The 24,508-nt window shown below is 40.1% G+C and overlaps 1 protein-coding gene across 1 annotated transcript in view; it reads right to left on the minus strand.

The window, feature by feature from the left end:
* Positions 1-24,508, minus strand: part of SLC7A9 (solute carrier family 7 member 9) — a 369,032-nt gene that overhangs the window by 22,800 nt on the left and 321,724 nt on the right. Inside the window, exon 11 of the mRNA XM_044081885.1 lies at positions 13,365-13,542. Coding sequence (XP_043937820.1) covers positions 13,365-13,542 — 178 coding nt within the window. The remainder of the gene's footprint in view (positions 1-13,364; positions 13,543-24,508) is intronic.

Consider the following 24,508-nt stretch of genomic DNA (forward strand, 5'->3'; position numbering starts at 1 on the left):
TAAGTTAGAGTAATTAGCCTGGGCGATAGCTTTCCCAAAAGGCACTATAATGCATTTCTTGGCATTTAATTTTAATCCATGACTTTGGCCCCAGTCATTTGTCTGTGTTAGCTCTGGTTGTAAGATGTTATGATAGCTCCTAATCTGGGGTAATATTAGAACTTGGTCAGTCAAAGGCCCTTGATATTAGCATTTACCTCTGAGAAGTAGCTGCCAAATAGCAGCAGTCTGTGAACAGAGCTCTGATGCACCCTGCTATTGAATGGTTTCTTAGTGGGGAGGGTATCAGCAGTCCTGACTTCCTGAGTCCTGTTTGTGAGCCAACTGGCAATCCAGCAAGTTAAGTAGGGATTTATACCCAGTAAAGTGAGTTTTCCAACTTTACCCAAGTGGGTTAGTGTATTGAATGCCTTAGCCAGGTCCAGGTAGGTGGTATGCACTGTCTTCCTCTCATCCATTGCCTTGGTGACTCCCTCAAAGACAAACCATGATATTTAATTCAATGGTTTTGCATATTAGACTTGTCAGACTGATAGGTCTGTAGTTTCAGGGGTCAGTTTATGGTCTACCATTGTGAAGTGGGATAACTATTGCAGGCCTCCATTCTTGTGGTATAAAGCTAGTTCTGAGGCTATAGAGAAGTGACTCAAGTGGTTCTGATAGGTCATGTTTCAAGCTGTTTAAAAAGCATCTTGGGGTATTGTCAGTGTCCATAGAAGCTTTGGTCAAAGGCCTGATTGCTGTCTACATATGCCATATCCCTGGCTACTGGGTCAACCTGCTCCCTATTAACAGTTGGTGGTTATGCTAGTAGGTATTTCAATGGGGGAGGTGGGCGAGTAGGGGGTGAGGTTCATAGGAAGGTACTAGGCTATTGGCCCTAGGGCCTATATATGCCTAGCCAAAAATGTACCCTGGCTTTCGCCACCCAAGAAAATTATTTTCCTGTGCCCCTGTTGAGCAGAGCCACAGAAGTGATCCCCAGGGTGAATGTCCTATCTCCCATCCAATCATCAAGATTTTTCTTGAAGTGCTAATATATATATATATATATATATATATATATATATATATATATATATATAGGTAGTCTGTTCCCGAATATGGGAAGTCTCTGGGACAGGAATCTATACCTCAAGCATGTTCTGTTTATTGTGGTGACAAGGTTTAGGTCTCTAGAGCGTGTGGCACGGAGGGATTGGGATCTCTTTAAGTGGAGCATGTCCAACAGCTCTGGGTTTGACATAACTTTGTATGTTAGGCAGAAATCGCGTTTGAGTAGACGATATGCGACGGAGTAAAGCTGGAGTTTTTTGAGATGGTCTGCATAGGGCATCTGTTTGAGGCCAGTAATCCTCTTTGTGAGGTATTTCTGTGGTCTTTCCAGTTGTTGTAGATGTCTTGTGAGGTACATACCAAAAGGAGCATTGTACTCCATAATGGGTCTAATGAATGATGAGTAGAAGGGAACAATGACCTTTTTTTCTGGATGAGAAACCTTTTGTGATGAGGTGAGCCATGTAGAAGGATTTCCTGACCACTGTGGCGATGTGATTATCAAAGGAGAGACTACTGTCCACCGGTGTCCCAAGGTCTCTTATCACATTTTCGGCATTAAGTAGACTACCAGCTATGTGGTATTTCATGGGTACAGAGTTTTTACCAAAGGGGATGAGAATACACTTTTTGGCATTGAGCTTCAGGCCATGGCTTTGACACCAGGCATCTGTCTCAGTGAGGCCCTTTTGTAGTATGTTCACATCATTAGGAGTTTCAATTATGGCTCCTAGTTTGCAGTCATCTGCAAACATTGTTAGCCAAAGACCTTCTGTGCTAGCCTGTACTTCAGAGAAGTAGATACCAAACAGGAGAGGACCCAGGACTGAACCCAGTGGTACTCCACTTGTCACTGCTACTTTCACAGTGTGGGTTCTGTCCGTGGGCCAGTTGGCAATCCATCTAGTGACATAGGGATTTATACCTAGTTTAGTGAGCTTATCTATAATTCCAGAGTGTAGGATGGTGTCGAAAGCCTTGGCGAGATCTAGATAAGCTGTGTGAACCACCTTACCCTCATCTATGGCTTTGGTGAGTGCTTCAAAGAAGTCTATCAGGTTTAGAAGACATGATCTGCCTTTTACAAATCCGAACTGGGTAGGGTCCAGAGTTTGGAGATTACCAATGTCTTTGTTTATGAGTTCCATGATGATACGTTCCATGGCCTTGCAGACCAGGCTCTTCAGGCTAATGGGGAGGTAGTTCCCGGGGTCCGTCGTGGCTCACCCTTTGTGGAGTGGGATAACCGTCACGGTGCACCATTCAGTGGGCACAAAGCCTGAAGTGAGGCTATAACTGAACATGGTACTTAGGTAGGGTGCCAGTTCATTCTGTAGTTCGTGTAGAACGCAGCCTAGGATATTGTCAGGTCCCATGGATGCTGTGTTCTTGGCTTTGGAGAGTGTGTTTTTTACCTGTTCAGACGTGATTACAGGAACTTTGCATTCTTCCGGTATAGAGATGGGCCCTCTAGAGGGTGGGGTGGGGGTGGGGGGTAAAGTTAGCACTGAACCTATCTGCCAGGATGTTGGCAATATCAGTTGGTTCTGTATATTTAGTACCATTGTGCTGTAACTCAGAGCAGATCTGAGTGTTGCCATTGAGATTCTTGACATAGCTATAGAATGCTTTGTGGTTGTCTTTAGAGTCAGTGGCAATTTTGTTTTCGTAACTAGCTTTGGAGGATTTTATGAGGGATCTCAGCTTCTTACTGCGGTTGACCAGGGCATTCCTCCAGTCCCCATGACTGGGATTTTACTCTTTTTTGCAACAGTTTCTTTCTTCTGTTATAGAGTTTGTTTATGGCAGAGGACCACCAGATCGGCTTCCTTTTTTTGGAGGATAGCATCTTGGCTCTATTAGGGATAGCATGATCCATGCACTCGTGTAAGTGCTTATAAAGTGCATATGTGTAGGATTCAGCAGTCATACCTTTATTGTCCGTCTGCATGGGTGTCATGAAGTTTCCATAAGTAAAGACCCCACCTAAGTTACCAAGCTTATTTAACTATATCTTTTTTGAATCACTAGGACTGCTTATGGCTTATGGTTTATTACAGTCCATTTTTTGTGATTATATTAATTCTTGGTATTTCATTCCAACTTCGTTTCATTCAAGTATTTAAGACTCAAAACAATATTGTATTGAATCACCATTCTATACCCTGATTGCATAACTCCACTATAGTATCTGGTTTCCAGTTGGTTTTGTTACTTTATTTCATGGTGGATTGGTTCTGCGCATATTCTGGGTTTCTAGAGGAAGTTCCGCCTCCATATCGACATCAGGTTTCCAGCTGGGCAGTCGCTTTGGCGTGAACAGGGTGCAGTCTGCATTTCACTCTTGGAGTCGTATTTTGGTCCCTTTTAACTACTTTCTGGTCAGCGTTTGGTCGTATTATCTCCAATAGCATCAGTATAGATGAATATTCACCTGACGCATTTCCTTTGGCAGTAACCGAAGGTCCAGGATCAGAAAATTTTTTTCAGTTTGCCTTTGGCGCATCTGGAAGGTCTCATAGTGAGTTTTTTTTTGGCCTCTTGAACATTTATTCTTTTTTCACTATATTTCCCATACATGTTGTACCTGTATTGTGGGGGACTCATTATTTACAGCAGGTCCAATTCTGGTGATTGTGTATGCGATTCCACTTTTGGAGGGTGCCTATTTACCGAACAGTGTTTCATGTTGATGCTTTTGGGAACTGTTTACAGCCAGCGTTCCACGAAGCCATCATCATTTTGGTTCCGAGTGGAATATAAAGTTTATTGACATTTTTTTCAAAAGACTATATTTACAGTACATACTAGCATCTTCGACCACAGTCTCTACACCAAAGTTATGGACTATTTTGTATTTGATATATCAATGCTAAACCTTGGCATTTTTTATTGCTAAATGTTAATCAAGCTTTTCTTCAAGGATTTTGCATTGGTTTAACCATTGCAGGTTTCTTTTTGTGAAGGGATTAATAAGCTTTATATCAGGAAAGTGTTCATTATACCTTACCAGCTTATGTATGTACTATGTTCTTGATCAGGTTATAGCAAAGGGGTGACTTATTTTCTCTTTTTTGACTTTTTTATTGTTATAAATATCTTTTGACTCATCCCTCAATACCAAGGTAGTTACCATTTTTGATTGGGACATACTATTAACAGCAGGTCCAACTCTGGTGATTGTGGATGTGATTCAACTTTTGGAGGGTGCTCATTTTTTGCACAGTGTTTTGTGTTGATGTTTTTGTGAACTGCTTACAGCCAGCGTTCCACGAAGCCATCGCCATTTTGGTTACGAGTGCAATATTAAGTTTATTGACATTTGGTTCAGAAAAGACTATATTTCATCACTTATTAGCATCTTCTAGGAAACCTAAGTTACGGACTATTTTGCATTTGGTATATGAATGCTTAACTCTGGCATTTTTCATTGTTAAACGCTAGGATTTTGTATTGGTCTAACCATTGCAGGTTTCTATTTGTGAAGGGATTAATAAGCTTAGTTTAGCAAAGTGTTTATCATATCTCACTGGTTTATGCATGTATTATGTTTTTGATCAGTCTATATTTAACTGTCTAACTATCCAACAAACGATTACATCATAGTCTAATGTTGATTCTTTATCTTATTACATTCACATCAGTTAGATTTTGACCTCAATAGTATTGGTACATATCACATCCTTGTATTATTTACTATATTATCCTTACAGCATAGGACACAACTTTTTAGTGTATTCTTGACTTTTTTGTGGGTCTTTTTGTCTAACAGACATTCATTTATTCAAGTTTGAGATTTTTCTACACTATTTATATTACCAGTTTTGTGATTAAGGATCCAGTCACTTGGTAGTCCCCTTTCAATTATTTGACATAATTTTTCATTAGCCATTAAGATACTATACATGCTATGGTCTTTGATTGTCAATATTGTGGAAGGCTCTATATTATATATTTCTTATCCATTCATTACTTTACCAATTTTTTTATATATATTTATTTTTATTGACCAATTTTCATTGGTCCCCATTCACAGTCAGTGGCCACCTTATATTACTACCGTTTATTCTTGTGTCCCCTCCCTCAATTTCTCAGTATTGATTATTTTCTCAATACTTAGGGCCAGGATTCATTGGATACTATTTAATTGTGCTCAGGCATTGGGTCTCTTGCTTTTTCTTATTTTTGTGGGCTTTAAGTTCCAGTTGTCCCTGATATTTCGATGTACCCCTGGTAATTAGATAGGCTCTTGCCTACATAATTTGTTTTTTCTTTGAGTGTGTCTCCCATTCTTTTTAACTTTGTCCGAACCATTCTTCGTTTGGTCTCAGTTACTCATCAGGGACATAGTCCCATTCTGGGCCTATTATTGTCCTTGATTTGGATGTAGCCATTGTAGCTATTATTGTCCACTTTAATTTATCTTTTATACATTCTCATGGATCTATTGAGTCTTGTTTCTGGATTATCCTCTGACAGAGAGGATCTGAGTATTTTTGGTTTGGGTCCCAGCCATGATATTGCCAACAATGGGGAACCTATGGGGTCAGAGACAACTTGCAATTTGGCATTTGATAAACTTCATAAACACCTAAGACTATTGCGCTCCAATGTGTGGCATGCTAAACTTTTTAAAGCATACATTGCCAAAAATATTACTCCACGTGGCCTCAGGGTCAGAATTCAACCCCTAGTTGCTGAAATTGATGACGATTTATCATCAGAATGGGCTGGGATCCAACACCAAGCTAGCATGTCATTTGTTCAAACATTAAACAAATATTATGAGCGCACAATCGACAAGGAAGTCAGTATTGTCTTGGGCCTTGCCAATGATGTAAAACCCTTTGAAAAGGAGCCTTTTTTTGCTAAACATTTGAGCAGAGTAGCTTCGGACTTAAATAATTTGGAGACACAACTCAAGAAAAAAAAAAAATTCAGAAATTTAACAGGGATATGTCGGACTACCAGGGCAGCAGTCCCTTTAGTGTTAAAAAACAGGTTAAATTCAACATTCCACATAGCCGCCCCACAAAAAGGAAAAGACCCAAATCAATATTAAAAAACAATTTGGTTTCTGATACTGGCTCCTCTACTGAAGAACTAACCTCTGGCCCTGAGAGTGAACTGCAGACTGCATCTGGTTCACCCATTCCCAAGCGATCACTTACAGGGGCCCCTTTAGGACCAAGTACAAAAGAGGGGGGAGAAAACACAAAGGCCATTACCGACATACAAAGACTCTTACAACTGGTGATGATGAAGTAGAATCACACATGTACAACAATGTTTTAAATCTCTCCAGTTATAATTTATCACCTATTGAAATCAATGTCCTTAATAAAGGTTTATCATTTGTTCCCGTTTTTTTTGTTACTGAAGATTCATTTGCACAAGATGTGTCATCATTTTGTAGATTGCTCAATTTAAGATTATTTTTTGGTTGTACTAACGGTTTTGATGTTTCAGAGAAATTCACATATCACAAATCTCAATTCAACCCACCGATGCATCCTGTTGTTTCACAGTTTCAAAACAATGTTCTCAAGGATCTACATTATGCACATTCAGTATCTGATATTCGATCAAATAATATCACTATGACTGAACAACAAGTGATCAGGAACTTACAAAACAATCATGATATTGTAATCATTTCAGCGGATAAAGGGGGTGCTGTTGTGGTATTGGATTGGCATTATTATAACCAAGAAGCTCTCAGGCAATTATCTGATGCAAAACATTATGCTAAAATGATAATAAATCCTACACCTAGATTTCAAAAAGAAATTTTTGAATTTCTTTCTCTTGCCAGAGATGCTTCTATTATTGATGCAAACCTCATGCATCAATTATCAGTACAGGATTCATCAAATCAGTACATATACTTCTTGCCTAAAATACACAAGGACCCTACACCCCCCCCCAGGTAGACCCATTGTATCAGGCAGGGGATACTTTACGGAACCCCTTTCACTTTTTTTGACTGACAAATTGAAACCCTTTTTGTCACTTATTCGCTCACGCCTAAAGGACACAACCAACTTTCTGCAAATTATTTCAGACACTCAACTGGAACCTGAATGGCGCATGTGCACTTTAGACGCAAGTGCCCTATATACCAACATTCCTCATTCCGGTGGATTAGAAGCTTTATCATATTGGTTGGAGATTTCAGGTTTTATACATGTGAATTCAATGAATTTTTATTAGATATGGCCTCCTATGTCCTGACTAATAATGTCTTTTTCTACCAAGATGTCTGCTACTGGCAAACCAAGGGTACCGCCATGAGCTCCTCCTTTGCGTCCATCTATGCCGATCTCTTTATGGCTTATTTGGAGAAGGATTTGATATACAACAGCAGTAATAACATATATCTTGAACATCTTGATATTTGGCGACGATACCTTGATGATTGCTGGGCAATATGGGAGGGCGATCTTGAAGGACTATTTGAATTTTTAGCATATCTCAATAACAATCGATGGGGTATACATTTTACTTTACATTATGATCACAATAACATCACATTTTTAGATGTATCTATCAATAGATTATCTGATCATACCCTAGGGACTCAAGTGTTCAGGAAACACCCTGAATATAACACTATATTACATGCCTCGAGTTTTCATCCTCCACACATCTGTAAAAACATTCCCAAATCTCAATTTATCAGACTAAAATGTATTTGTTCTGATAATACATCCTATAGGGAACAAAGCAAAGACCTCATCAACCGATTCAGGAATAGAGATTACAAGATGGGCCATGTCTTCGATGCCATACACCAAGTGGGTCATATGGATAGGGAAAACTTATTAACTTACAGGACCGATCACAGTTCTCCCAATCAACCCCTCAGGTTTACTACTACATATGGCAGAAATTCAGACAACCTTATTCAGAGTATCCAAAGACACTGGAATTTGTTATTATATGACACTGACATATCTACCATTATCCCCAATCGATGTCTTTTTTCATTTCGGAAAGGTAGAAATCTAGGTAGCACATTCAGTCATTACAAACATGGACATGATACAGATAATCCTGAACCAATCCAAACCACCTTAACAGGATCTATTCTTACGGGTTGTCATCCCTGTGGACATTGCATCAATTGTAATAAAATATCTAAAACCAAAGAATTTACCAGCAGAAATTCTTCCACTGTATATGAGATAAAATTTTTTGCCAATTGTAGTTCAGATTGGCTTATTTACTTAGCTACATGTTCATGTGGAGCCTTTTATATAGGTCAAACTTCAAGGCCACTCAGATTGAGAATTTCGGAACACATTAGCAACATCAAAAAAGGTAGAATTAACAATGCTTTATTTAAACATCAGTTATCACATCCTTCAACTTCTTTTATGTTTACCATTATCGATATCATTCGGGGTAAAAAAATCTAACAAAACGGGTTGGCATGCATTATTAAATTCAAAAGAGAAAAAATGGATTGTTAAGTTGGGTGGCCTTTTTCCACCCAGGTTGAATGATAGGTTTTAGTTTGAACCAATCAGATTTGTTTGCAGCCTATTTAAATGACAGCTTTGAGCATGCTTATTTTACACTGAAGAAGGCTGTGTATAGATTACCAGCCGAAACCGGTCTGTGCAATTTCTTTGCCGTCCTTATGTATTATAAAATAAATAGTATTTCTCTGGGTCTTGTTTTGCTGGCTCTTGTTTTCCTTTTGTGTCATGAAGTTTGCCACTTCTGTCTTAAGAAGTCTGAAGTTAGCTTTGGAGAAGTTTTTTACGGTGGTTTCCCTAATTGGGGGTGGGGGTAAGATGTGGATGTCTAGGATGATTAGCTTGTGGTCCGATCTGACCAATGAGAAATTGACCTTTGGTGTGGAACACCGGTTGCCCATGTTGGTAATGACCAGGTCTAGGATATTGCTGCCCCTGGTGGGGGTGTGAATTTGAGCTAAATCTGTCAGCCAGCAAATTCGCTATGTCACTGTGCTCATTGAAGGTGGTACCATTGACTACCATTTCAGCACACTGATATGTGCTGCCTTTGAGGTTTTTTACTTAGCTGTAGAATGCCTTGTGGTTGTCTTTAGCTTGTGATGCTATACTGACCTTATAACTGGCCTTGGACTTAATTAGTGCTCTTATTTTCCTGTTATTGAACATAATGTCCCTTTGGCATATGTTAAAGCATGTTACCCAACTAGAAAGGCCACAGAGATTTCTAAGAAAATCAACAGTCTTAAAACCCTTTGCAAAATCAAGGTTCTTAAAACCCTTAGCAACCCTATGAGAATAGTTCAATTATCACTGTACTGTGCAACTTGCAGGCTTCTTTGTGGTGACCTATACCTAGCCTTCTGTGCCAAGAAAGACTCAAAGACTCAGTACTGCCTGACCTACATTTTAGCAGGATCAGCAGCATGTCAAACACTTGCATGAAAGACCATATTCTACAACAACATATTAACAAAACTCACTGGAGAGAGAGGTTCTTAACCCAGCATATTCCCAACTATGTAACACACATCCTCTACATATAAAATATAACAATAATATAGTTACCTTCAAAGCTAGGTAGTCAAAAAGTCACCCCAGTGACTATATCTATACAACCTGCTTAGATAACAAAGTGATACTATTAATGTATTTTCTTTGATGGTGTTTAAGGACTATGCATCTTATGGTCCCTGTGACTGCTTGCCTCGTAAGTTCATAGGTGTGTACCAGGCTAATGGCCCTGGAGCCTTTACAAGCCTAGCCTATAGGTTTACCCTGCCATTGTGCCACCCGACCTTAGTTCCCAATGCATCTGTCAAGTAGAGCCACTGGAGTGATCCCCGGGGTCAATTTTCTATTTCTCATCCACTCATCAAGATTTCTCTTGAAGAGGGCCAGTGAGGTGCTCCGCTTGACATGTATGGGAAGTCTATTCCATAGCATGGACAGTCTCTGGGTTATGAACCTGTCCCTCCAGCTTGTTTTGTTGATTGTGGTAATGAGGTTGAGATCTCTGGAGGGTGTAGTGCAGAGGGATTGGGATTTCTTTAGATGTAGCATTTCTAACAGAGCTGGATCAGACATGGGTTTGTAAGTCAAGCAGAGATTGCCTCTAAGTAGGCGATATGAGACAGAGAATAGTTGGAGCTTTTTGAGTCTGTCCATATTGGACAAGTGTTTAAGGCCTAAGATCCTCTTTGTGAGGTATTTTTCTGGCCTCTCCAGTTATTGTAGTTGTCTAGTCAGGTACATGCCAAATGGGGCATTGTACTCGATGATTGGCCTAATGAAGGAAGAGTAGAGGGAGACAATGACCTCTTTCTTCCTGGATGCAAAACCCTTAGTAATGAGATGTGCCACATAGAAGGACTTTCTGACCACAGTGGCAATGTGGTGGTCAAAAGAGAGGTTGCTGTCAACCTGTGTTCCTAGATCTCCTATGACACCTTCTGTGTTCAGTGGACTACCATTGATGTGATAATTCATGGGAACCAGGTTTTTCCCAAATGGAATGACACATTTTTTGGCATTGAGCTTAAGGCCATGGTTCTGCCACCAGTCATTGGTCTCAGTGAGGCCTTTCTATAGGATGTCAACATCACTTGGGGAGTTAATTATGGCTCCCAACTTGAAGTCATCTGTGAACTGTCAGCCAGAGTCCCTTCGTCTTGGCCTTGACTTCAGAAAAGTAGATACCAAACAGAAGAGGACCAAGGACCGAATCCTGTGGGACTCCACTCATGACTGGTTGACAGTCTGACTTGGAGTCAGCTACTTTCACACTGTGGGTTCTATCTGTGAGCCAGTTTGTAACCCACCTAGTGATATAGGGGTTGATTCCTAGATTAGTGAGTTTTTCTATGATTCCTGAATGGGGAATGGTATCAAAGCCTTGGCCAGATCAAGGTAGGCTGTATGAACCACCATGCCTTCATCCACAGCTCTGGTGACTGACTCAAAGAAGTCAACCAGGTTGATCAGGCATGATCTACCCTTCACAAAACTAAACTGTGTGGGATCCAGAGTTTGGAGTTCCCTATATCTTTGTTTATTAGGTCCTTTGCTCTTCAGTATATAAAATTTCTCTTTTAACAGAGTTCAGTCTATTAGCCCATATTAATAAAAAAGTTGCCCGTTATTTTCATTTTTTGACCTTCTAATAATTGATAGACCATTCTAAAATATATTATTCCTAACAATGCAGTTTGTATAAACCATATTTTCTTTTCAAAACCAACAAAGAAGAAGCTTTACATATCTCAGCTGTACTGTTCATCTCTTCCAATATATTTCTCCATTCCTATTTGTCATTTTTATCACTAAATTGTATTCCTAATACTTCATTTCTCATCTCTGAAAAATATATATTATACATCATAATGACTCTCCATACCCTTTCCACTTACTAATATTAACTTCTAACCTTACCAACATATCCTTGAAAAACTGCTATATTATGCTGTATCCATTGGGTGCATATTTTCCATCTGCCTTCTTCCCTTTAGGTATATATTTTCTTTATCTCCTTCATTGTTTTTGAAAGCTTTCTGACCTGCCTGACTTTATTAAACTCTGTGACAGCTTTTCCTTGTGCAATCCCTGAATACTTTCCTACATATGTTGGGATATTCTCTTTTGTTCTGTATACACAATCTCTCCTGTTCCTGTCTTAAATCCTTCTGCTGAAACAAATATTCCCACTTCTAACTTTTCCACCAGCTTCTAGCTGTACGTGATCATACCATAACAAAATAATCATAAACCCTTCTTGCAGCCTAATATCAATTTCCCTGCAAAATATATTTTTTTCTTTCATGTCATATTCAACCTTAGTAACTTTGTAATCTGAGAAATGTGCTGCCACAAAACTACTATTATTTACATTCTGGTTAACCTTCTATATAATTTATAATGTAGTCTTGATTGCACAATCTCTTTTTATATGTGTAATTTTATCATCAAAAATCTGCATATCTGCTTATTTCCAAACCCATACTTCTATTTTCCTTCCTTTTACTTTATATGTGTAATTTTATCATCAAAACTCTATATATCTGATTATTTCCAAAACCCTACTTCTGTTTTCCTTCCCTTTTCCTTGTAGTCCACAATTAAACTTCACAGACCAAAGACAATTTACATTTACAAGCAATGATACTTTCTTTTTTCTTTGCATTTGCAAACAGTTTGCATAGCCTATAATGAATTCCATTTAGCAAACAATCAACAGCCTTCTCACTTCTGCCACCATAATGCTTGGTTAAAGAAATAAAACAATGATGTAATTTGTTTACAACATATTAGATTATTTCAGAGTATGAAAGGGCGAAAACCAAGGCACAATGGAATGAAAACATCTTGTGGTCATTTAAAAATGAAGATTATACTGCAGCCACAATTTTATTTCAAGAAAACGTAAGACAGGAAATAAAGTAGTATTATGGTGGTAGAAGTGGGGTGGGTGTGGATATGTGATTAAAGAGGTCTACATATGCATACATTTTTATACACTCTCATTTTTATACTTTCACATTTCTATCTTTTTTATTCCATTTACAGTGCTTTAATGATGGATGTAACAGTCTTTTGAGTAATGAACAGAAGACACTTTAAATGTTTTTAATCCTCTGGTCCTAATTTAGTCTTATATAATTAATGGGGATACAACTGATGGTATATAAGGTAAGGATGAATTATACATGTATTCCGATGAAGTCCCCTGAGCAGGACAAAAGTGCTTAATTCATGGTTTTATTATGCTAAACAAATTACTTTCTTGCTTTGTCCTGTTGTTTGTCAGGTACCTGCCAAAGGGGACATTATACTCAATAATTGGCCTAATGATGGCTGAGTAAAGGGGGAACAATGACATCCCTAGAGCTAGATACAATCTCTGTTTATAAGCTGTCCAATATTGGACTTTCTAGCAACAATGGACCCACTTTGGTCAGAAGTTAGTTCACTGTCCATATAAGTACCCAATCCTAAACAAGTGGGTCAACTCTTAGGTATATATTGTCAGTGTGGTAGTTTCCCTGGGGTAGATATCTGTAAATAAATAATTAGTTTCTATACCTGAGCCTGAATTACTTGCATTTTATTTGCATTTAAACTCATTTTCATATAGTCTGATGATTTTCAAGGATGTGATGATAACATTACAATTTTTCCTTGCCCCAAATACATTGTATGCAGTGAAAACTGCACTGCACAATTGATTTGTATTCTCATAATTCAGAAGGATGTGATAACAACATTACATTTTATTTTCACACCACGTAGTAACTTCCTACTTCAGTGCAATTCCCACATTATACTTACTCATCATTTTCCTGGTCCAGTTAAACTTATAGTAGACAAACAGGAAATAAAGTATGAAGCCACCACCAAAGATAAATAATGCGCAGTAGAGGTATTCCCACTCCGGTTGATCAATGATTGGAGCAAACACAAGGTAAATAGAGATCACTGTCACAATAATCGGTATGACAATTGGAATCTACAGAAAGGAGATAAAAAGATACATTTTTATTTGCATTTCTAGTATCACATGCAATATACAATATGCATTTTCCATTATGGTTTTAAATGTCTGTTTATACATTACCAATTTAGAAAGCAACATTTTTTTCTGGAAGTATAGTTTGTTTTATTTATTTACATTTGTTTACCGGGTAATGCCCGACTGGGCTAGGGGCCCATTTTCAGTGGAGACCCGGGGAGAAAAGCTCCAGGGCAAGAAGTAGAAAAAAACAATAGCAATGGAAAATATATTAATGGAAAAAATATAAAGTAAAACATATAAAATATAAAATATGCAAATATAAAATAAGTTACAATACTGACAGTGGAAGTTGCATATTCTGAGTGCATAGCATGATATAAACATGGTATAAAAATTAACAATACACATTTTTTTTTGTTTTGTTTTTTAGGGAAAGAGATAAGGGAGGAAATGCAGGTAGGCACAAAATATAATATAAAGTGAGATATCACATTCAACTATGAAGTACTACAACGGGATTAAAGTAATGTTACAATGGAGGTCTGTCAGGTTGGAAGGGTTAGCCTGGGTGGGTATAGGAACATAGTGAGTGGTTAGTAAGGTGTTCTTTTAGGAGTAATTTGAATTTGTGATTATCAGAAGTATTAAGTACATGCTGGGAGAGTAGGTTACAGATTTGGATATTTTATTTGAATAGAGATATTCACTGTGACACCTTGGCACTGGCCCAGCAATCAAGGAGCCTCAATCCTCACCACTAATACCAGTGAGAGGCATCCATATAGGGAAAGGATAATAAATACCCACACAGTAAAATACAATTTCCCTTAAGAGCACACAGAGATCACAGTCAGTCTGGGTCTGGTTTCTCCCTTTCTCTCCAGGTCCCCAATAAGACTCCCCACTGGCACAGCTATAGGGTCCAGATCTCAGCCTAGTGGGCAAGCTAAAACCTCCAGCAGCCTCTCTGTCCAACTAGTGCTTTATGTCCCTGGCCAAGTAGCTGACACACACACACACACACACACACACACACACACACACACACACACACACACACACTTTGAGATAAGAGTTATATACAACCACACAGACACTCCTGGGGAAGCCTGGCACTGGTTCTCCAGCTGTGCCCTTTTTCTGGCCAGTCTAAACGGTAGTACCAGCTACCACCACCCACTAATATTTATCAGCTACTCAAAGGCCCCTAAAAGGTGTCCACTTATTATTGTACAATATTATTACCCAGATGGTAAGTGTGACTGAATAGTCAAGGCTTATTAGAGTGACTTGGTACAGTGCCACTATATACGTGCAATGTACTCTTAGAGCTTAAATTAACTCTACATAAAACAGCCACAGTTGAAAGGTTTAAACATATTTAATAATAAATAATAAAAACACAAGGCAATACTTCTTACTACACAGTGCTAGTCGAGAGTTTAGAGATCACAGAGAAATACTTAAAATAATACAATAGAAAAGTTCTGGCATCACAGAAAAACAAACTAGTCTAATCTTCCTATTTCCTAGCTATATCTAAGAGAAAACACAGTTCTAAATAAACTTACATAACAAGCAAAGCAGTGCTGGTGATGTATGTTCTCAAGGCAAAATGCTCTGAGCTCTCTGATTCTCTCTCTTTAAATTGATAACACAGAGCTGCTTCACATGACATAATTCTTCACACTTCTCTGGTGTTCCCAGGCTAACAGAAACTACATTTACATTCTTTACATCTGGTCAGAAACCAGAGCAATAAAGGACATTTATACATGCATATTCTAGCCATTAATGCTGGGCTTAAAACAATAGGCAGGATGCCTCCCTCTAGACATATTGGCTCCGAATTTTGACATCAAAGACAGTCATGAAATGTCTGACTTAGTTTTTTTTTTTACAGCAGAGTGCACTGTTGTAACATTTTTGCAGTTCAATATCCAATGCAGTCTTTTCACATTTAAGAGAACAAGCCTGTGGCTTACATTAATATTTACAAATGACAGAATTATCTGCAGAATCCTATCTGGCTAGGCTGGCAGCCTTCACCTATCTTCAAACATCTCCCCCTTGGAGGACTCAAGCTAGTTTTTCAAGTGACCCTTGAGAAATGTTTGAGAGGGTTAGGTCTGTCTGAGTATACCTTACCCCATTCCCTGTCTTGAGAGCCCATCTGCGTTGGCATTGGTAATCCTACTGCGGTGCTGCACTGACATATCATATGCTTGCAAACCTAGGCTCCATCCTAGCAACTTGGCATTTTGCTGGCTGGCTCTGTTCTTCCTTGTCAGGTCTGTGAGGGTAGCAGCTATAATACAATAACTGGGGATGAACTTTCTGTAGTACCCTGCTGTCCCTAAGAATGTCCTCACCTGCTTTTTGGTAACAGGTGCAGGCCGTGCCTGAATGGTTTCTACTTTGACAGGCTTTGGCCTGATTTTACCACTTCCCACACTATGTCCCAGGTAAGAGACCTCTGCCATACCCACCTGACATTTGCTCAGCATTTAATGGTCAACCCTGCCCTCTGTAGTCTGCCTAGCACCTCCCTGCCATGTTGAAGGTGCTTCTGCCAGGAATGGCTGTAGATGGCAATATCATCTAGGTAAGCAAGGGCAAACCTTCCTGCTCCTGCTAGGATATGATCTACCAGCCTCTGGAAAGTTGCTGGGGCATTTTTCATCCCATAGGGCATCTTTGTGAACTCATACAAGCCAAAAGACATCACAAAGAATGACCTCTCTCTAGCACTGGGAGTCAAGGGCACCTGCCAGTAACCCTTGGTAAGATCAATGGTTGTAAGATATTTAGCCCCACCCAGCTGCTCTAGGGTCTCATCTGTCCTAGGCGTAGGGTAAGCATCTGACTCTGTGTGACTAACTTCCTGTAGTCCACACAGAACCTGGTGCTGCCAACCTTCCTTGGCACCAGCACCACTGGGGAGGCCCAGGGACTGTTGGACTCTTGAATCACCCCTAGTTCCAACATCTCCTGTATCTCCTCCCTCAGAGTCTGTTTGACTCTCTCAGGCACCCTATAAGGAGTTTGCCTAATAGGCCTTTGTGGTCCTGCATCCACCTGGTGGTGCACCCTGGTTTCCCAGTGAACATGTCCCCAAACTCTTGTAACACTGTTTGGATTTCTTGAACTTGGGTAGGACATAGCTGCTGGGGCATTGCTATCCCTTCCACTGAGGTGTCAGTCCGAGCCTCACTGAGGGAGATCAGTCACCAGATCTCCGTCAGACTCCTCCTGAAATCCACTGCAAATGCTCAGCACAAGGGGCTCCCTATCATGGTAATTCTTCATCATGTTAACATGGTACAATTTGTGCCCCTGCCTTCTGCCTAGCAGTTCCACCATGTTGTTAACATCACTTACCTTTCTTACCACCTTGTAGGGTCCCTCCCAAGCTGCTTGCAGCTTGTTGTGTCTGACAGAATACTCTCTAGCTCAAGCATTCCTGTCATACCACACCTTTTTCTGTTGTTGGGCTTCTGCCAGGTACTCCTGGGCCAAGCCCATGATTTCCCTGAGCCTTGTCCTGAGGTTTAGGACATATGTCACAATAGACTCAATGTGAGATTCACACTCACATTCCCACTCATCTCTAATTAAATCTAGAGGTCCCCTCACCCTATGCCCATATAGCAACTCAAAGGGTGAAAAACCTGTGGATTCCTGGGAACCTCTCTGTAAGCAAACAACAGATGAGGCAAATATTTGTCCTACTCCCACTTAAACTGGTCTGCAAATGCCCGTAGCATGGACTTGATTGTAGAGTTTAACCTCTCAACAAGGCCATTTCCTTAAGCGCACACAGAGATCACACTCAGTCTGGGTCTGGTTTCTCCCTTTCTCTCCAGGCCCCCAATAAGACTCCCCACTGGCACAGCTATGGGGTCCAGATCTCAGCCTAGTGGGCAAGCTAAAACCTCCAGCACTCTCTCTGTCCAACCAGGGCTTTGTGTCCCTGCCCAAGTAGCTGACACACACACACTTTGAGATGAGTTATATAGAGCCACACAGACATTCCTGGGTAAGGCTGGCACAGGTTCTCCAGCTGTGCCCCTTTTTATGCCCAGTCTAAAAGGTAGTACCCTGTGCCACCACCCACTAATATTTATCAGCTACTCAAAGGCCCTCAAAAGGGTGTCCAATTATTACTGTGCAATATTATTATCCAAATGGTAAGTGTGACTGAAGAGTCAAAGCTTATTAGAGTGACTTGGTTCAGTACCACTATATACATGCAATGTACTCTTAGAGCTTAAATTAACTCTACATAAAACAGCCACAGTTGAAAGGTTTAAAATATTTAATAATAAATATTAAAAACACAAGACAATACTTCTTACTGCACAGTGCTAGTCAAGAGTTCAGAGATCACAGAGAAATGCTTAAAATAATACCGTAGAAAAGTTCTGACATCACAGAAAAACAAACTAGTCTAATCTTCCTATTTCCTAGCTATATCTAAGAGAAGCACAGTTCTAAATAAACTTACATAAAGAGCAAAGCAGTGCTGGTGATGTTAAATGTTCTCAAGACAAAATGCTCTGAGCTCTCTGATTCTCTCTCTTTAAATTGATAACACAGAGCTGCTTCACATGGCATCATTCTTCACACTTCTCTGGTGTTCCCAGGCTAACAGAAACTATATTTACATTCTCTACACCTGGTCAGAAACCAGAGCAATAAAGGACATTTATACATGCAAATTCTAGCCATTAACTCTGGTCTTAAAACAATAGGCAGGATGCCTCCTTCTAGACATATTGGCTCTGAATGTTGACATCAGAGACAGTCATGAAATGCTTGACTTAGTTTTCTTTACAGCAGAGTGCAGTTACATTTTTTGAAGTTCAATCTCAAATGCAGTCTTTTCACATTTAAGAGAACAAGCCTGTGGCTTGCATTAATATTTACAAATGACAGAATTATCTATAGAATTCTATCTGGCTAGGCTGGCAGCCTTCACCTATATTCACAGTCATCATAGTAGTTGGACCTTTTCACTTTTAGGAGAGATTTGTATGATGATCTTAGGGGTCTGGGGTTGGAATTTGGTCCAAGTTGGAAAGAGCAGGACAGTGATCAGGTATGTGGATGATATTGTGTGCAATGGTAAGTTGGTTAAGTGTTAGGAGTTTGGGAAGTTCAAGCCAGTTACATTGGCGGAGGGCAGAGCAGTGGTGGGATTTGTGAGGCTGGTTAGTGGCAAACTTGGCTATTTTACTATAGCAAATTTCAAGGTTATTTAAGTCAGTCTCATTCAGGTTGGTGAAGATTTGAGAGCAATAAAGGAGGGTGGAAAGCAGATGGGATCTAGTTGTGGAAAGTCTGGCATTACTACAGATTGAGCCAAGTTTGATATGAACTTTTTAATATTAATAGCTATATGTTTGTCAAATTTATTTAAAACATTAATAGTAATACCTATATGTTTGTTGAATTTTAGGGATTCATCTATTGTTACACCAAGGTGTTTAATTTGACTTATGGGTTCAATTCTAGTGCCATTGGAGCAGTAGACAGCAAGAGAGGTTTGGTTATTTTTAGTTCTATTGTTGCAGAAGACCATAAGCTTGGTTTCATTGGGTTTGAGAATTAGTTGATGGTTGGTAAGGTATTTTTCTATGTCATGGAGAGATTCTTGTGTTTTTTTGTGTAGTTCTTGGGGTGAGGGGGCAGAGCAGATAAGCGAGGTGTCATCTGCGTATTGAATGATAGTGGCTAGTTGGGTGGAAGAACCAAGTTCATTAGTAAATATGACAAAGAGCAGATGTCTGAGGATAGAACCTTGGGGGACTCCTATGGAGATGGATGGTGGGGGGATAGTTTGTTTTCCCATCTGGTGGACTGCTGCCTGTTATAGCTATGAAACCAAGTGAGGGATGTTACACTGAGGGTTGTAAGTAACCAGTTTGTTTAGCAGCATTTGGTGGGAGACTGTATAAAATGATTTGGACATATCAAGAAAGACAGTTGAGACAAGTTGTCCTTTATTTTTAAGGTGGTTTACAGTGGTAGTGAAACTAATGAGTGTGGTACTAATACTGTGTTTTGGTCTGAAACCATGTCGGGAAATGGATAGGAGATTGTTGTTAAGGAGATGGTCAAGTAATTGGTGATGAATGCATTTCTTTAAGATTTTGAAAAGGGTTGAACAGGATAGCAATAGGACAGTAGTTTGAGAAGTCTGTAGAGAGACCACCTTTGTGTAGATGGATGACATTTGGATGGATGATATTTTCCAGAGGATAGTAACATATGGTTCAGAGATGGAGCAGTTTATTATGATAGATATGGGATATGAGATGGGTGGGGCAGCTAATTTTAGAAAATCACTGGGGAGCTGGTCTGCGGCAAGAGTGCAAGGCTTTAGTTTATTTAGGAGCCTTTTTATTAGTTGGTTTGAATGGATTTGAAAGGGAACAAACTTTGGTTTGGACCTATAGGAGTGGGGACTGAAAGGGAGGTTATGGAGTTGATAAAGTGAGTATTAAATTGAGATGCTCTGCAGTCGTAGGTATTTTTTGTGGAAGGAGCTGGGGTAGAGGGTTTGCCTGGGTTGAAGAGATAACTGATACTTTGCCAAAATTTCTGTGGGCTATTTAAGTGCTGTTGTTGACATGTTTGGAAATAAGTTTTTTTATCATGTTTGATTTGTTATTTAGTGAGGTTTCTCAGCTATTGGCATGATATAAGGTTGTCATTATTCTTGGATCTTTGGTATTGTAAGCAAGCCCTATCCCTTTGTCTAAGTGTTACTTTAGTGTCATTAGATAACCAAGGAAGTTGTTTGGCCCTGACATGGATTTTCCTAGTGGGTGCAAGGGTTGTCTAGTATTTGGAGAAATGTTTTGTTGAAATATTGAACAGCAAGGTCTAAGTGGAGTTTTTCTAATGGAGAACAGTCACATTGCTATAGCAATGTGTCAAATATAAAGGAGAAGTTCTTTTTGCTGCAGAATTTTTTATATGTGATGTTATTGGATATGTGAAGTCTTTTCCTAAGTAGAAAAGTCACTAAAAGTGTCAGGAAGGCAGCCAGCTTGGTAATTTAGGTTAGGCCTGTTTGTGAATATCCAGTCTACAATTGATTCTTTTTAGAGTGTTTATCAATACGTGTGGGAGAGTTAATGGTTTGTGAGAAATTATAAAGGTTAATAAAGTTGGAAGGGTTATTAGAGGATCAGAAAATCCAGTCTAGGTTGAAGTCTCATAGTATTATTGTTTCCTGATTAAAATAAGAGGAAGCCCAGGATATTAGTTGTTCTACGATGGGAAGGTTATATCCAGGGGGTAAATAGGTAGCGATAATGATTATAGATTTGTGTGAGTTGATTTCCAGGTGAGTGGTTATTATTTCACAATTGGGCATGTCCAGGGGAGAGTGGGTTAGTTGGACAAGTTGGAGGCAGTCTTTAAACATGATAGTAATTCCTCTACCACGTTTGTTTAGGTGGTCTTGTCTGATAATGCTATAGCCATTGGTTAGTATATGTTTGTCTTTAATATGGGGTTTTAACAAAGTATCGGTTATGACTGCTATGTCTGGGGAGTAGAGGGAGTTCAATGTTTTTACTCCAATATCTTAAATTATTAACCCTTAAGTTCTATAGTCCTGCTGAAAACTTTTCATGCTAGTATTATAAGACAGTATATTGTTTTGTCTGTCATCTGCATTAGCTTATTAGTATATCTTTTCAACTCTCAAGCAGCTACACATATTCTCCAGGTGTGTGTTGTCAGACAGATCCTTAACTATCATCATTCCAGATGAAAATCGTTCCAGTGAATCCCATTCCAGATAAGGTGTGAGCTGTCAGCACACAGAAATCTGCCTGGTACATGTTATGTATACTGCTAGGCATGTGGACCTGTCAACACACAGAAGTCTGCCTAGTACATATTATGTATACTGCTAGGTATGTGGACCTGTCAACACACAGAAGCCTGCTGGTACATGTTTTGTATACTATTAGGTATGTGGACCTGTCCACACACAGAAGTCTGCCTAGTACATATTATGTATACTGCTAGGTATGTGGTCCTGTCAACACACAGAATTCTGCCTGGTACATGTTATGTATACTGCTAGGTCTGTGGTCCTGTCAACACACAGAAGTCTGCCTAGTACATATGTATACTGCTAGGTATGTGGTCCTGTCAACATACAGAATTCTGCTTGGTACATGTTATATATACTAAGTATGTGGACCTGTCAACACGTAGAAGTCTGCCTGGTACATGTTATGTATACTGCAAGGTGTGTGGTCCTGTCAACACACAGAAATCAGCCTGGTATATATTATGTATACTGCTAGGTATGTGGTCCTGTCGACACACAGAAGTCTGCTGGGTGTATGTTATGTATACTGCTAGGTATGTGGACCTGTCAACATGTAGAATTCTGCCTGGTACATGTTATGTATACTGCTAGGTATGTGGTCCTGTCAACACATAGAAGTCTGCCTGGTACATGTTATGTATACTGCTAGGTATGTGGACCTGTCAACACACGGAAGTCTCCCTGGTACATGTTATGTGTACTGTTAGGTATGTGGACCTGTCCACACACAGAAGTCTGCCTGGTACATCTTACATATACTGTAGGTATGTGGTCCTGTCAACACAGAGAAGTCTGCCTGGTACATGTTATGTATACTGCTAGGTATGTGGACCTGTCAAAACACAGAAGTCTGCTGGTACATGTTATGTATACCATTAGATATGTTGACCTGTCCACACACAGAAGTCTGCCTAGTACATATGTATACTGCTAGATATGTGGTCCTGTCAACACACAAAATTCTGCTTGGTACATGTTATATATACTGCTAAGTATGTGGACCTGTCAACACGTAGAAGTCTGCCTGGTACATGTTATGTATACTGCTAGGTGTGTGGTCCTGTCAACACACAGAAATCAGCCTGGTACATGTTATGTATCCTGCTAGGTATGTGGACCTGTCAACACGTAGAAGTCTGCCTGGTACATGTTATGTATACTGCTAGGTCTGTGGTCCTGTCAACACACAGAAGTCTGCCTAGTACATATGTATACTGCTAGGTATGTGGTCCTGTCAACACACAGAAATCAGCCTGGTACATATTATGTATACTGCTAGGTATGTGGTCCTGTCAACACACAGAAGTCTGCTGGGTATATGCTATGTATACTGCCAGGTATGTGGACCTGTCAACATGTAGAATTCTGCCTGGTACATGTTATGTATACTGCTAGGTATGTGGACCTGTCAACACATGGAAGTCTCGCTGGTACATGTTATGTGTACTGTTAGGTATGTGGACCTGTCCACACACAGAAGTCTGCCTGGTACATCTTACATAGGTTCATAGGTTGATACTAGGCAATTTGCCCTAGGGCATTTATAAGCCTAGCCAGAGTGTGTTTGGCTTTCACCACCCTTTTAGATTAGTTGACTGTGCCTCTGTATAGTAGGTCACAGAAGATAGCCCTTTTAAGGTTAGTTTACTGTGCCTCTGTCTAGTAGGGACACAGAAGAGATCCCAAGGGTAAACCTACGATCTCCCATCCAGTCATCAAGATTTCTCTTGAGGAGGGTCATTGAGGGGCTCTGCCTAACATGGATTGGGATTTTGTTCCAGAGTGAGGGGAGCCTCTGGGATATGAATCTGTCCCTCCAGCATGTCCTATTTATTTCTGTGCTGAGGTTTAAGTCCCTGGAGCATGTAGCTCTAAGGGATTTGGATTTCCTGAGGTGGAGCATGTCCATTAATTCTGGGTTGGACATGGCTTTATACGTCAGGCACAGATCACCTCTGAGTAGGCAGTAACTGAGTAGAGCTGGAGTTTCTTTAGCCTAACTGTGTAGGGCATCTGTTTGAGTCCCTTGATCCTCTTGGTGAGGTACTTTTGGGGTCTTTTCAGTTGCTGCAGGTGTCAGGTAAGGTACATCCCGAATGGGGCATTGTATTCAATTATGAGCCTGATGAGTGATGAGTAGAGGGGCACAATGACCTCTCTTGATCTAGATGTGAACCCTTTTGTGATAAGGTGGGCTATATAGAAGGTCTTTCTAACCACTTTGGCAACGTGATTGTCAAAGGAGAGATTGCTATCAACTTGGGTCCCCAAATTCCTAATTACTTCTTCCGTACTTAATGGATTACCACCTATGTGGTAATTTGTGGGCACTTTGTTTTTCCCAAAAGGGATGTCTATGCACTTTTTGGCATTTAGCTTTAGACCATGGCTCTGGCACCAGTTATGCGTCTCTGTGAGACCATTTTGGAGGATGCTTGTGTCAGTCGGTGAGTCGATTATGGCACCCAGTTTGCAGTCATCTGTGAACTTAGTTAGCCATTGTCCTCCTGTGTTAGCCTGTACCTCAGTGAAATATATACCGAACAAGAGAGGTCCCAGGACTGAGCCTTGTGGGATGCCACTTGTAACTGGTTTAGAGTCTGACATGGCACCTGCAATTCTGTCCATGTGGGTTCTATCCCTGAGCCAGTTTGCAACCCATCTTGTGACATAGGGGTTGATATTTAAGCTGGTGATCTTATTTATGATGCCTGAGTGGGGTATTGTGTCAACGGCTTTTGCGAGGTCCAGGTAGGCTGTGTGGACTACCTTCCCTTCATCTATGGCCTTGGTGACTGTTTCAAAGAAGTCTACCAGGTTCAAAAGGCAAGATCTACCCTTAACAAAGCCGAATTGGGTAGGATCCAGTGTTTGGAGGTTCCCAATGTCTTTGTTTATGAGTTCCATGATGATATGCTCCATAGCTTTGCAGACCAGGCTAGTCAGGCTTATAGGGCGATAGTTTCTGGGGTCCGTTGTGGCACCACCTTTGTGGAGTGGGACCACTGTTGCTGTACGCCATTCCTTGGGTACATATCCTGTAGTAAGGCTGAGATTGAACAGTGACTTTATTTGAGGGTTCAGTTCTTCTTGGAGCTCGTG

Source organism: Protopterus annectens, chromosome 8.part1 (assembly GCF_019279795.1).
Source record: "Protopterus annectens isolate FY-2018-M chromosome 8.part1, PAN1.0, whole genome shotgun sequence".
NCBI lineage: Eukaryota > Metazoa > Chordata > Ceratodontiformes > Protopteridae > Protopterus > Protopterus annectens.